This window comes from Pleurodeles waltl, chromosome 4_2 (genome assembly GCF_031143425.1).
Source record: "Pleurodeles waltl isolate 20211129_DDA chromosome 4_2, aPleWal1.hap1.20221129, whole genome shotgun sequence".
Classification (NCBI taxonomy): domain Eukaryota; kingdom Metazoa; phylum Chordata; class Amphibia; order Caudata; family Salamandridae; genus Pleurodeles; species Pleurodeles waltl.
Window position 1 is genome coordinate 38,488,677 of NC_090443.1, and position 14,546 is coordinate 38,503,222.

The 14,546-nt window shown below is 43.4% G+C and overlaps 1 protein-coding gene across 6 annotated transcripts in view; it reads left to right on the forward strand.

Annotated features, from left to right (window-relative positions):
* LOC138292135 (breast cancer anti-estrogen resistance protein 3 homolog) overlaps positions 1-2,497 on the forward strand; it is a 191,702-nt gene extending 189,205 nt beyond the window's left edge. For 5 of the 6 annotated variants that reach the window (XM_069230540.1, XM_069230537.1, XM_069230541.1 and 2 more), the window contains exon 10: positions 970-2,497. In XM_069230540.1, coding sequence (XP_069086641.1) covers positions 970-1,142 — 173 coding nt within the window. In that variant the 3' untranslated portion in view covers positions 1,143-2,497. The remainder of the gene's footprint in view (positions 1-969) is intronic. The other variant, XM_069230536.1, reaches the window with a different exon arrangement.
* The last annotated feature ends 12,049 nt before the right edge of the window (positions 2,498-14,546 follow it).

Here is a 14,546-nt window from a genome sequence, read left to right on the forward strand (position 1 = left end):
GATGATGGGTGGCGAGGTGTAAAAGGGAAACAAGTTATGGAAAGCCACTTCAGGGATAAATGGCGCTAATCTGTGACCTTGCGCATTATCATAGAAATTACTAAAACTGCATAGGGTATCTGTATTGACATCAGCCACACATGCACAGGTTATTCACAGGGTCGCAAAAAGTTGTTTAGGAAAAGAAGCAGTAAAAACACGCGAGAAGGAAGAAAAATGACGCAGAGACATATGATGGCATGCAGGCACAGGGCCAAAGGTTGAAATGTGGCATCTAGCACAGCACCAAGTGGAGCAAGAACAAGGCTAGAAGGGGCCTGTGAGGAGGAGAGATCTATAGTTATACCAAATAGTGAAGTTAGGCGGCGTTCTGTTCCTGTGGCTAGTAGGGGATCTGAGGGGAGCATTATCTGTGTGGATGTGTTTACCGAAGGCCTTTGCTGATTGCATCGTCTGGAGCTGTGTGCAGTTGTCCATTGCTCAGCTTCAGGCATGTGTTATGTTTTGGGGCATGTTTGCCATTCTTTGGCTTTGCTACAATGCAGTGTACATGTGGGTGCACTAGTTCGATGTTAACTTCTTCTGAGCAGTTCATTTTTTGAAATGTGAGAGGATAAAGATGTGTTGTTTAGAAGGCATCTTCCTCGCTGAGCAGTGTTGTGTGCATGATGATGATGAAGTGTTGCTGTAGATGTGAATTTAACTTAAATGGATTTGCCCTTGTGTGTCACTTTAAAATCATACACTCGTTTGACACACTGGGTCAGATTTATCTGCTTTCCACATTTTAATATGTATACGCCCACTTTCCATACATAAATATTTAGTACCATACATTGGCCTGTGAATCAGACTAACTCTGTTGCAATCATAGAATTCTTCGTTTGTTTCTATCCATTCTTTCCCAAATGTAGTTCATTTGTTCTTGCTACACTGACTACTTCTTTTCTCTTCTCTGTTTGACTCCAGATTTCAAGCCCTGCCCAGAGCTCCTGGAAGCTTTCCACTCTGAGTTTGCTCTCCGACTCTTCTGGGGCAGCAAAGGAGCCGAGGTGGGACAGGCCGAAAGATTCAAGAAATTCAACCAGATCCTCACAGTTCTGTCTCAGAAGCTGGAGCCAGACAAAAAGCCAGACCGCTAGTCCACTCTCCATAGGAAGCCCAGGTCTCCGGGTGTCCAGTGTCTCATGCGGTGGCGCACTCATGCCATGGCAAATTATCTGAAGCTAAGGGATCTCTCACATGCCTCAAAGCTCAGTCTAGGAGATTTCAGAAAGTCTACAATACATTTCAGTAACATTGTTGTGTCTAGGGGATTTCCTAAACACGTCAGGTTCTTGAGTCTTCAGAATCTTTTGAAAACCATGAACCTTGTTTCATTGAGTTGTTGCCAGAGGTAGCAACTATTGTCACTGACTTGGCCTTTGGTGAGCCGGTTCTGCCGGCTACCCCTGGCCTCAGCAATCAAGAACACAGCAGCAGAAAGTAAGCAGGGCTTTGAACTGTTCACTTTCATTCTTCTTTCTGTAGTCACTCAGCAGCAAACAGAAGGTCATAGAAGAGCTACTGGAAGATCAACCTGATGGTCAGGTGGGTCAGATGCTGTGCCATGTCACTTGTGCGATCCCGCTACTGTGGTAAATTGGCATTCTGGTATGCTGGTGTATAGGTTGGAAACACTTCAAGTTTTGGAGCAGGTGCAGAGCTGAGCCTGTTGGTTATCAGTAACACTGCAGACTCCGGCGAATGGGTGAACTTACAGAAACACTGCAGAATCTATGAGATTTCAGAAACACTACAGGTTTTGCAGTAAAAGGCATTTCTCAAATATTGCAAAGCAGAATCTGCAATTTCAGAAAATCTCAGAACTGTTTTAGGCATGCCAACAGCCTGGAGATCAGACTCCAGGTGGTTTTAGAAACACTCCAGAACTGAGTTTAGGGATCTGAGGGAAAGAACAAAAGGTTCTCTTGCAGGATCTGTCAGAAACGTTTGCAGAATCTCAAACATTTCAGAAACACAGATTCCAGGAGAGATGAAACAGTCAAATCTAGATCCGTGTTGTATCAGAAATATTGCAGAGCTGGGTTTTTGGAATATCAGAGAACCGAACGACTGTGTTTCACACGTTTAGAAAAAAACTGCATGTTAGGCAGTAAGCAAGCTCTGGACAGTACAGAATTGCACCAAAAGGGTTTTTTGATAAACTGCGGACTTAAAGCCTTTTGTATATTAGATTGGCTATTCGACACTGTCTACACTGGATGTGAAGCTTTCTAATTTTATCTTGAAGATACTGCACTACTTACAGTCTTCTGTATTCAGACTTGAATCCACAGCACTGTGTAGACCAACTTAGAGCCTTATATATGTTACTATGAATGTACAACACTGTACAGCTTTATATATGTTACTTTGAAATTATGCATTGTGCACAAATATATATATATATATATATATATATATATATATATATATATATATATATATATATATATATATGTGTGTGTGTGTGTGTAGAATTCTCGAAAAGGCAAATACGCACTGTTAGTGTTACAAAAATGTATTAAATATACAAAGACGTCCAGGCCCTGGATGTCTTTGTATATTTAATACATTTTCATAACACCGAGAGCGCATGTTCTACTTCTTGAGAATTCTACTAAGTTTGTTTGCTGGTTGCCGCTCAGGCTTTTACACGCCACTCCGAGGGAGAAAGTCCGGCATTAGCTGTGTTGTTGGAAACGTGTGTGTGTGTATATATATATATATATATATATATATATATATATATATATATGTGTGTGTGTATATATATATATATATATATAATTTCCGAGGTGGCTGTGTAATATGATCCTATATTGCCTTCAAGATGTTTTGGCTTGTTAATTTTAACAGAACCATTAAATGGAAATACAGAACCAAACTGCACATTATCCATTATGTATTTGTTGTATGGCATGTTTACTTTCGGGGAGTTAGCTTAAAAGATGTGTTTGTTTTCGAAACAGGGAAATGTCAGTTGAAAACAGTAAGTGAAATACTGGATTATTGCTTTTGGTTTTCTACAGTAAAAAGAAGATAAAAATGCTTAACTATGTATATTAAAATGAAGACTTTTGAAAATAAACACCTTTTGTTTTGTTAAAAAAACATTCTATCCACACAAGGGAGAGACTGTTTGCGCTGTTCTCGGCAGGTGAGTTATCTAACAGTGAACTGGAATTAGAAAGGTGATGTTTTGTTGACCTATCGTGAACAGAATGTTGATTCAGCAATTGCCAATAGCAAAGCTCTGAAGAGTGATTTGGTGCTGTTGTCATGACAATTAAACCCATATTTAAGAGGAACCTGTGAAATATTTTCCATATTTCAAAGTGGCCTGTGTACCATAATTTTATAACACTATGGGCCAGATGTACGATGCACTTTTCCGGTCGCAAACAGCTCATCGGGCTATTTGCGACTGGAAAAATAGTTTTTTCCATGTACCAAAGCAAAATGCGACTCAGTAACTAGTTTACCGAATCCCATTTTGCTTTTGCGATTCAGTATTGGGAAGGGGGTGTTGAGGGCATCCCTTTCTAATACCGAATCGCACTAGCATGTAGGAATATTTTGCGACTGTGAATGAGGTCGCCATACAATCTCAGTTACCACCAACTTCAAGTTGTTGGTAACCCACTCGCAACGGGAAAGGACCCTAGGGGACCTCTTCCCCTTTTAGAATGGTAGTGAAAACGTTTTTTAAGAGCAGGCAGTGGTCCCACGGACCACTGCCTACTCTTAAAAAAATGAAAATAAATTTTTTAATTTTTCTTTTTTAAATGCATCCCATTTTCCTTTAAGGAAAACGGGTTGCATTTAAAACAAAAAAAAGATTGCTTTATTTAAAAGCAATCACAGACATGGTGATATGCTGCCCCCAGTAGGCCACCATCCCTGTGGTTGTGACCATTCCCAAATGGGTTGCAAACTGCAACCGCCTCCTGAATATTAATAAGGCAGCTCTCTTGTGACCCTTTTGGAAACCGCAAACTGTGTTAACCACATTGTTGTACATCCCAGTTTGCGATTTCCTAATAGTGAACTGCAAGGATTTGCTATTTGGAAATCGCAAACCACTTTTTTGATACATCTGGCTCTATATTTTGTGCAATGCAACAAAACAAATTTCACATATGTATTTCTGTGTGTAACAGATTTTAAATGTACATGCCCTGGACAGTGACTTACAGCATTCTAGACTTGACATTGAATGTACTGCACTTTTTACAACATGCATGTTTGTCTTTGAACAGCAATAAAACCAATAGCTTCGTATCTGTTCTAGTTTCTGGCAGTTTTTGAAGCATTTTCAACTTTCTTTATGTTATTGTGCATGTCAAGGTTGGTTTATTGTGCATGACCCTAACCAGCAATAAGGACAGATTACAGAATGAAACAAACTGTCTGTACTGTGTGTACTAAGGGCCTTTTCAGTGGAGCCAACAAGGATCTTTTGCCTTTTGATGGACCCTGTGTTTGCTGGCTTTCAAACTCTGCACTTTATCCCTGCTAACCAAAGGTAAAGTGCCTGTGCTCCCCCTTTAAACATGTCAAATTGACAGACTCCTCAATGGTATGTTTATCTTGCCTAGAAGTCCCTACAATATATAACAAAATGTACCCAAGGCCTGAAAGTTAAATGTCATTAATAGAATGCATCACCTATTGTGTCATCCACTGCAGTGGCAGCTTCAGTCCTACCACCGTAGCTTGACTGTAACAGGGCAAACCATGCACTGTGACCTATTGAAATAAACCCATTAAATGGTAAAAGCATTGCTTTTGAATATTACAAAATCACCCCTGTGTATACCTTGTAGCCTAGAAGGCATGGTGTATAGATTTTAAAAGTAGAACATGTAAAAATGTAATGTTAACATGTCCTTACAGTGACAAGCACCCACGAGTTACTTTCACTGTAGGAAGAATAACTGCCCCACACAGAAACACTGGGAAGATATATTAAATACTCATATTATATCTTTGGTATGGGACCAGCTAGAAAAATAATTAAACAACTGTTTTAATAGTTATTGAAAATCCAATTCAATTGTGAATTGTTCATAAACGTTTACTTAATGTTAATAAACATTAAGTAAAAGTAACTTTTAGAAAGTTACCTTTTTGCTGTCTGAAGTTCCTGAAGGCTAATTTGCATTGGCTTTTTCAGCTTGTCACAGGCAGAGATTATCCTGGAATAGGAGTGAAAAGGATATCAGATAGCTCCCAGGAGCAAACAATAGGCTGACCCGAAAAAGCCGAGATGGCTCATCTGGACTACACAGAAAGAGCAGGATGGGGCTGTGGTCATCCTTTTTGACCCTGCAGTGTAAAGTCCTGCTTGAGTGTCAAATCCTGCCTGACAGTTCTGCGGGTTCACATATAATACTAAGGGTGTCCTTAAAAGGGACAACAGAACAGGATGTCTAGACAGTTCTTATGTATCCACTGTCTGGTTCTGAAGGACCCTTCTTTTGTCCTTCCGGACTTTTGTCTCTGGGTTTGTTTTTTAGGCAGGATACCTACTCCAAACTGAATTTTAGTGTTAATTGTGGATGACACTAGGATTGCCATAGTGCACTTCCCACACAAATTCCTGCCCTCAGAGCCCAAGTTTAGTGTGGCACAAGACTTTCGCCATCTTGGATTTGTCCTGATACATTGCATTTTGGGCCTGTTTGCAGTAAGGCCCTGTTTGCTGAGGAAAAAGGCAGCAGCAGTGACTTTGGCCCGGTAAGAAAAGAAACTGATCTTGGCCTTAGAGATGCATAACATCCTTCTGGCTTATGAAAGAGCCGTTGCAATATGGACTTCAGGTCCCAAAGGGCCTGTGAGTCCAGTGATGGTGACAGCAATACTGAAGGGCTTTGAGGGATAAATCCCTCTCAAGAGACCTGGTGCCTAGTTATGTTGTATTGTGGGGATGGCATTGATATGTGGCTTGTAGCTTATGAAGTGGCTTTGCAGATGCAGAGAGCCCCAGACAAGGACTGAAAAGTGGATTAAGCCTAAGGAAGCACATGCTCATTGCTGGGAGGGACAACCTATTGACCCTAGATGCTGCTGACCAGTTTACATATGGCCCATGAAATAGGCCGTCGTAGCCAGATTTGGTCTAACCCCAGAAATGTATCACCTGATGTTCAGGGAGAGCCAGAAACAGCTTTAGGAGAACGTTGTAAAAGTCTCTATCAAGGCACTGGAAGGTTTGTAGAAGGACAGTAAGATAAAGGATTACAATGGGTTGTATAATTTGGTTATGTGGCAGCACATCTTGAGTAATTACTTTACAGAGTTACGCCAGCACCTGATAGCTTCCAAGCTCACTGTGCCCAGAAAGTGTAGGAAGCAAGAGGACTTTTGACTCAGTACTAGAGTGTCCAGAAAAGCACCCAGGAGTGACCTCAGGAACAAGGGTCCGGATTCTCTTCTTCAGAGGGAAAGAAGGCTAGGATAATACAGAGAACTTTCCAAACGTACCCAAAGAGTTTTGAGGGCAGGTAGTTCCAGACTACTCCTGAGCAGAAGGGAAGTTCTGGTGGCAAGAAGTCCATGGTGCCATATCACCAGGTCCGGTGTTATGACTGTCTACAGACAAGAAACAAAAGGGGTGCATTGTATCCATTGTATTTGCCCAGAAGCCACCTACAAGTGGACGCTCCACAAAAGTGGCTAGTGTAGCCCTATGGTTAGGCTATTTCCAGGAGGAGAGGGTAGAGCATGCCCTAGTATGCCTTAGCTTGAAACTGAACCAAGTAGGTAAGCAGGTGATCCCTTAGGTTGGTAGACATCACATCCAGGAGTTTGCAGTGAACTGAGTCCCTCTCACTGCTCTGCGGGACACCAGTGCCAGCCAGACCATAGTGGTAGCAAGGCTGGTTTCCCCTGAACAATATCTGCCAGGCTAGATATGTAGAATAATGCAAGCCCAGGTCTGCCTTACCACTATGGTATCCTTAGAATTGGAGGAGGTACTTGCCCAGAGGAGGGTCATTGTGGGACCCCAGATGCCCATTGATTGCATCCTTGGCAGTGAGTTCCCGCCAGAGTGAAAAGAGCTGATAGGGTTGGCCACCAAGGGCACCAGAAAGCATAGATTTCTGGAGCAGGGAGGCTGCAGGTGCTGGCTGTTGGGGCTCCGCCCTTCCAAATTATTTAGTTCTGTGGATGGTAATTTCAAAGAGCAGTTACCATTTGCATTTCTTTTAAAACAATGCGTGGGCCTTTTGACTGTTGCACTTCTTTAATAGTAACAAGTCAGGAAGCCAGCAGTTCACAAGAGACACATGAGCTGTTGTGCATATGCTGCCTGATCAGTGAATTTATCAGAATTTATCAGAAAGGGCTGGTGTGGTGCCAGCCTTTGCCTGCAATCCTCGGTGCTCCTCAGAGAACATTTACTGATGCCGCAAACCAGCGTCATATTTTAAAGCGGCCCTTGGTAACTAACAGGGGCCCGGGGGGGGGAACAGCAGCAAGTATCCTATTTTCAGTCCTGCTTGCTTTAGAGGAGAGGACGTGGAGTGCCGTGTGTCACCTGGAGCTGGGCCAATGGCCTGGCTCCAGACGTAACATGACACTATCCACATCCTCTCATCAAAAATAAAATACCTGCTGTGCCATCGTCTGACCTACATGTCCCTTCATCACTACTGCCAGCATCACCTACTGCACGCCCCAGACCACAGTGATGCCAGTGGATGCAGGCACCCAGTGCCATACTATACCACTGCTGAATTACAAACCAGGATCTCTGTTGAATGGATCAGGCACAATTTAGGGACATGTTTTATTAACTTGCATTCGGGATTAGGTTGACTCTGAAGTGATACTGTACAATATCTATGCTGGGTTTAGCAAAGGTAATCAGACGAGTCCTTTGTTTTGCCAGTGGTAATTTATTTCTGAACTATGTAAGTACTCGGGAAGCCTTACTTTAAACACCCCCAAATTGTGCAGGAAAAAATTTTCTGATGTTGTTTGTATTTGATGCTGTCATTCCATTGGCGCTTTAATGATTTTGAAAAAACTGTACCCAGAACAAGCTGTCTATTAATGTTGCCAGGACAAAATTTGTTCTCCGAAGATTAGGTTCCGAAGATTTGAGATTCCACTCAGTAGAGCATTTACCAGTAGTGACCAAATGCACTATCACATGCAGCACTTACTTTGATGACCTGGGCATCAGTGTTGATACCATCATTGCTGCGTGTGCCTAAGACAAGCCACTAGCGCCATAATGCAGGAGAGGATGTGGCGTTATAGCAACAGCTGCCAACTTTGGAACTGGGATCCCGGTTGGTGTTCCGGCATTGGCTCAACATCCTGTGATTCTGGGCAAATTAATGAATCTACCTGTGCCTAAAAAACACAATGTGACCTTGTGGAATGTAACGAATGCTCATGTAAAGCACTCCCAGGGCCCAATTTGCGCTATGTAAAACTGCAATAATAAATACATTAAAAATAAGCAAAGGATTGGGAACCAGTCGAAGAGCCCAGCACAGAATGTTGTATACAAGTATGGTTGTTGTTCAGCATGGCTAAAATTTAGTAGTTTGAAGTGTCACAGAGTGAAGTGGGGGAGTAGTGTTGTAGAGTGGATTTGTTGGAGTAGAGTGTCGTAGAGTGGAGTAGGAGAGTAGAGTGTTAGGGAGTTAAGGAGAGGGGAGTGGAGTTCAGTGACAGAGAGTGTCAGTGCAGTGTCATAGAGTGGACTAGTGTGCAGTGGAGTGGGTGGAATAGGGTGTGGTGGTTTGGAGTGGATTGAGGTAGTCTGGTGGATTGGACTGAGTAGTGTGGGGTGGATTGGGGTAGAGTGGGGTGGATTGGGTGGAGTGGGGTAGATGGGAGTGAGTGGGATGGATTGGGTGAATTCGAGTGCAGTGGACTGAAATGGGGTGAGGTGGATTGGATTGAGTGGATTGGAGGGGTGGATTAGAGTGGGGTAGATTAGATTTGATTAGGGTGGATTTAGTTGGAGTGAAAAGACTGGGGTGGGGTGAATTGATTTGGAGTGGTGTGGACGGGATTGGAATGGGGTGGTTTAGAGTTGGGTGGATAAGATTGAACTGTAGTAGAGTGGATTAGATTGGACTGGAGGGGGTGGATTGGAGCAGAATAGATTGGAGTTGTGTACATTGGATTCACTGGATTGGAGTGGAGTGGAGTGGATTCGATTGGGGATAGAGTGGGGTGGATTGCAGTAGAGTGGATTGGAGTGGGGTGAGTGGATTGGAGTTGATTGGATTGGGGTGGGGTGGACTGGATGGGGTGGATTGGAGTAGCATGGATTGAAATAGGGTGGAGTGGATTAGATTGGGATGGGGTGGACTGGAGTGGGGTGGGTTCGATTGGATGGATTAGAGTGGAGTGGATTGAAGTGGGGTGAATTGGGAGTAGGGTTCAATAGAGTGGGGTGATTGGAATTTGGTGGATTGGATCAGAGTGGGGGTGAATTGAACTGAGGGCAGTAGATTAGATGGGGTGGATTGGACTGAGGTGCTCTGGGGTGGAATGGAGTGGAGTGGATTGGATTGCAGTGAGGTGATTTGGCCTGGAATGGGGTGGAATGGATTTGAGTGAGTGGACTGGTGTTGGGTGGATTAGAATGAGGTGAACTGTGGTGGATTGAAGTGAGGTGGATTGGAGTGGGGTAGATTGGATTGTGCTGTATTGAATTGGAGTGTGGTGAAGTAGGATGGAGTGGGATCGATTGGATTGGGGTGAGGTGAATTGTAGAGGGGCAGATTGTTTTGGATTGGAATGAGGCAGATTGGAATGGGACAGATTGGAGTGGGTAGATTGTTTTGCATTGGAGTGGGGCAGATTGGAGTGTGGTAGATTGTTTTGGATTGAAGTGGGGCAGATTGGAGTGGGTGGATCGGAGTGGGGCTGATTGTTTTGGATTGGAGTGGGACAGATTGTTTTGATTTGGAGTGAGGCAGATTGGAATGGGACAGATTGGAATGGGCAAATTGGAGTAGGGCAGATTGTCATGAATTGGAGTGGGGCAGATTGTTTTGGATTGGAGTGGGAAAGATTATTTTGGATTGGAGTGGGGCAGACTGTTTTGCATTGGGGTGGGGCAGACTGTTTTGGATTAGAGTGATGCAGATTGTTTTGGGTTCGAGTGAGGCTGATTGGAAAGGGACAAATTGGGGTATGGTGGATTGTTTTGGGTTGGAGGAGGCAGATTGGTATGAGACAAATTGGGGTATGGTAGATTGTTTTGGGTTGGAGTGCAGCCCATTGTTTTGGATTGCAGTGGGACAGACTGTTTTGGATGAGAGTGGGGCAGATTGGAGTGGGGCAGATTGTTTTGGATTGGAGCGGGCAGATTGGAGTCGGGCAGATTATTTTGGCTTGAGCGAAGAAGATTTGAGTGGGGCTGATTGTTTTGGATTTGAGTGGGCTGAATTGGAGTGGGGCAGATTGGAGTGAGATCGATTATGTTGAATTGGAATGGGGCAGATTGTTTTAGATGGAAATAGGGCAGATTTGAGTGGGACAGATTGTTTTATATGGAAGTGTGACAGAATGTTTTGGATTGGCATTAGACAGATTGCTTTGGATTGAAATGGGGCGGATTGCAGTAGGGCAAATTGAAGTGGGGCAGATGGTTTTGGATTGGAGTAGAGGAGATTGTTTTGGACTGGAGTGAGGCAGATTAGAGTGCTGCAGATTGTTTTGGATTGGAGAGGGGCAAATTGGAGTGGGGCAGACTCTTTTGCCTTGAGTGGGGCAGATTGTTTTGGATTGGAGGGGGCAGGTTGTTTTGGATTGGAGTGGGGAAGATGGGAGTGGAGCAGATTTGAGTAGGACAGACCTCTGGATTAGAGTGGGGCAGATTGTTTTAGATTGGCATGGGGCAGATTGTTTGAGATTGGAGTCCGGCATATTGCTTTGGTTAAAATGGGGCACATTGGAGTGTGAGACAGATTGTTTTGGATCGGAATGGGACAGATTGAAGTGGGGCAAATTTGAGTGGGGCAGATGGTTTTAGATTGGAGTGGGGCAGATTGTTTTGTAATGGAGTTGGGCAGGTTGTTTTGGATTGGAGTGGGGCAGATTGGACTGAGGCAGATTGTTTTGGATTGGAGTGGGGCAGATTGTTTTGGATTGGAGTGGGGCAGATTGGAGTGGGACAGATTGTTTTTGACTGGAGTGGGGCAGATTGTTTTGGATTCACATGGGATAGACTTTTGGTTTTGAGTGGAGCAGATTGTTTTGGGTGGGGCAGATTCTTCTCTATTGGAGTGGGGCAGATTGGGGTGGGTTGAAGTAGATTGGGGTGAGTGATTGGGTTTGGAGTGGGGTGGATTAGACTGATCTGGAGTCAACTGGATTGAGTGGGGTGGATTGGTGTGGGGTGGGTTTGAATGGCGTGAGTGGGGTGGATTGGTGTGTGGTAAAGTGGATTGGAGTGGGGCAGATTGGGGTGTACTGCACAGTTATGTGTTAAAGCATCATTTTAGAAATTACTCGTAGGAAAGAACCAATGTTGCTTTGCAATATTTAGAACAAGATAATCGTCATCTTTTGAGAAGAGTGCTCACAAGCAAAAACAAAACAAAACACGAGTGCAAAGTGCGATAAGAAGACTTGTCGAAATAAAAGGAAAGTCTTAACTATTGAAAATGAAACTTTGCAGTTTTGTTTGCATGTTTTTGCAGTCACACGCCTTCTGTTTGCAGGGCCCTAGAAGTTAAAACAAGCATTGGCGGAGCCAATAGGTCTCGCTATTGGGACCTGATAGGTATTTAGCCATATAGTACATTACATTGGTAGATGGAACATACCAGAGCTGAAATTGTGCAAACACTGGTGACCCCCTAGAAGAGTTACCCAAACATATCAAGAGTGTTCAAACAGTCAGTGTAATTAGGATGTTACGTTGGCATGAATCATAGTCATAATTGTAATAAGGAGAGATCAATAAAACATATACAATCATCATGTTAACCCAATAAAAACCTTCATGTGTTTTGCATTCCTTCATACACTTGGCATTAGACTGCAATGCTCAAAACAGCCCCTAGAGGGCACCAAAATAAAAATAGCATTTGGAAGAAACATAGTCATGTAACCATCTAGTCAGCCCTCTAGGGGGTGTATTGCATTACACATTTTCAGGCCTAGCAGGCCTACTAGAAAATTATTATAAACAATGCCCTTAAAACACAAACTACTCCCTGCTGTAAAACAAAAGTTTTAGCCATGAGACAGCTTAAAAAGACACTTAATGGTGGGAGAAGATATTTTGGGGTCCCCACCCAACCTAGAGTGGGGACCCAGAGATAACCTAGACAAAAAGAGCACGTCGTGCTGAACTTTTTGACATTATGGGGCGAGTTTTTGCAGCTAATATTGTAGTATCATGATTGCAATGCTCAGAAAAGTCCTTAGAAGGAACCACAATACAAAATAACATTTATAAGAAACGTTGTCATGTAACCATATAGTCAGCCCCTAGAGAGCATAACCACATGAAAACAGAATGTAATGCAGTGTAACCATATATTTAGCCCATAGAGGCCGTAATGCTTTACACATTTTCAGGCCTACTAGATTAGTATTACAAACAAGGCCCTTAAACCACAAACTACTTCCACCAGAAAACATAAGTTCCAGCCATGACAGACCTTAAAAAGGCCCGGAATGGTGGGAGGGGTTATTATTTTGCCCCCCCAACCTAGTGTGGGGACCCAGAGATGGCCTAGAGAGAAAGTGTCCGTCATGCTGAACATTTTGATGGTGGTCTCATTGTCCCAGGGCCACCACACTGTGAGTTATGGGCAAAAAAATGTGTAAAAGGAATGCCCCGCAGAGCATAAAAGGGTGAGTTTCTGAGTGCGGCGAATATTGTAGTATCTTGACAGCAATGCTCAGAACAGCCACTAGAGGGCACCGCAATAAAAATAGTATTTGTCAGAAACATGGCCATGTAACCATATAGTCAGCCCCTAGAGAGCATAACCACATGAAAACAGAATGGCAGAGTGTAATGCAGTGTAACCATATATTTAGCCCCTAGAGAGCATAGTGCATTAGACTTTTTAGGCCTACTAGAATATTATAAATAAGGCCGTCTCCTAGCTGTAAAACAAAAGTTCCAACCATGACAGAGCTTAAAAAGGCATTGAATGGTGAGAGGGTTATTATTTTGGGGTCCCCCAACCTAGTGTAGGGATCCAGAGATGACCTAGAAAGAAAGAGCGCATGCGTTCTATGGGAATCAATGTTTTGTAAAAGGAATGCCCTGCAAAGCATTATGGAGCGACTTTCCAAGTGCAGTGAATTTTGTAGTATGTTGAGTGCAATGGTCAGAATAGCCCCCAAAGGACACCACAATAAAAATAGCATTCAGAACAAACATGGTCATGCAACCATATAGTCAGCCCCTAGAGGGCATAACCACATGAAAACAAAAAGACAGAATGTAATGCAGTGTAACCATATATTTAGCCCCTAAAGGGCGTACTGCATTACACATTTTCAGGCCCACTGGAATAATATTACAAACAAGGCCCTCAAAAACACACACTACTCCCAGCTATAAAACAAACTTTCCAGCCCATGAGAGAGTTAAACAAGACGCTGAATGGTGGGATAGTTCATTATTTTGGGGCCTCTCCAACCTAGTGTGGGGACCCATAGATGACCTCGACAGAAAGCGTGTCGTGCTGAACATTGTGGTGGGGGCCCTATTGTCCCGGGACCACCACAGGCTGAGTTATGGGCAAAACTGTTTTGTAAAAAAAAAAAAAAAAGCCCCAAAAAGCATTATGGGGGAGTATCCTGAGTGCAGTGAATATTGTAGTTTTGGCTCTCCCGTTGTGCAGGGAGAGCCGTGTTGAAGATTTCTCTGTTTTTTTCTGTTTAAAATGCACCAGTTTTTGTATTTTTCAACTGCTAACGTACATAAAGTACTCATGTAAGGCGCTCCTCTGATCGAGTTCATACTAGATGAAACTTCAGAAAAAAATATGTAATTAGAAAAGAACCCCTTCTCCAGCTTGCAGCTTTTGGGCGTAGACGCCACAGAGACACAGCATCATGCCCAAAAACAAGAAAGAGGTAGAAGCAACATACAGCCACTGAGCGCGAAGTGGAGAGGCAAAGGAAACACGCATTTGCAATGCAACGGGTCTCGCGTTTGCTCCTGTTAGAGCTGATCGCTTTGTAAACTCCTAACCCGACTTTTCATCTATCGGCAAAAGTGCTTTTATGTAAGTAACCCGAAAAAGTTAAATTAACTGTGTAAAGCGCTCGACTTCTGCCAAGCGAAATCGCGCTGAGAAAATAGAGAAAAAGTAGTCCACGATCCGACAGCAAACAGCGAGCCTCGCAAGTTTTCTGTACTTGGTCGCTGCGCTCGAGGAGGGCTAACCACCGGAAAAGGCATGACGTGTGCATGCCTTCCACTAATGAAAGCAAGCAGATTTTACTAGGCAAGCCCACGAAACAATCAAACGCACTGACGTGAAGTCGAC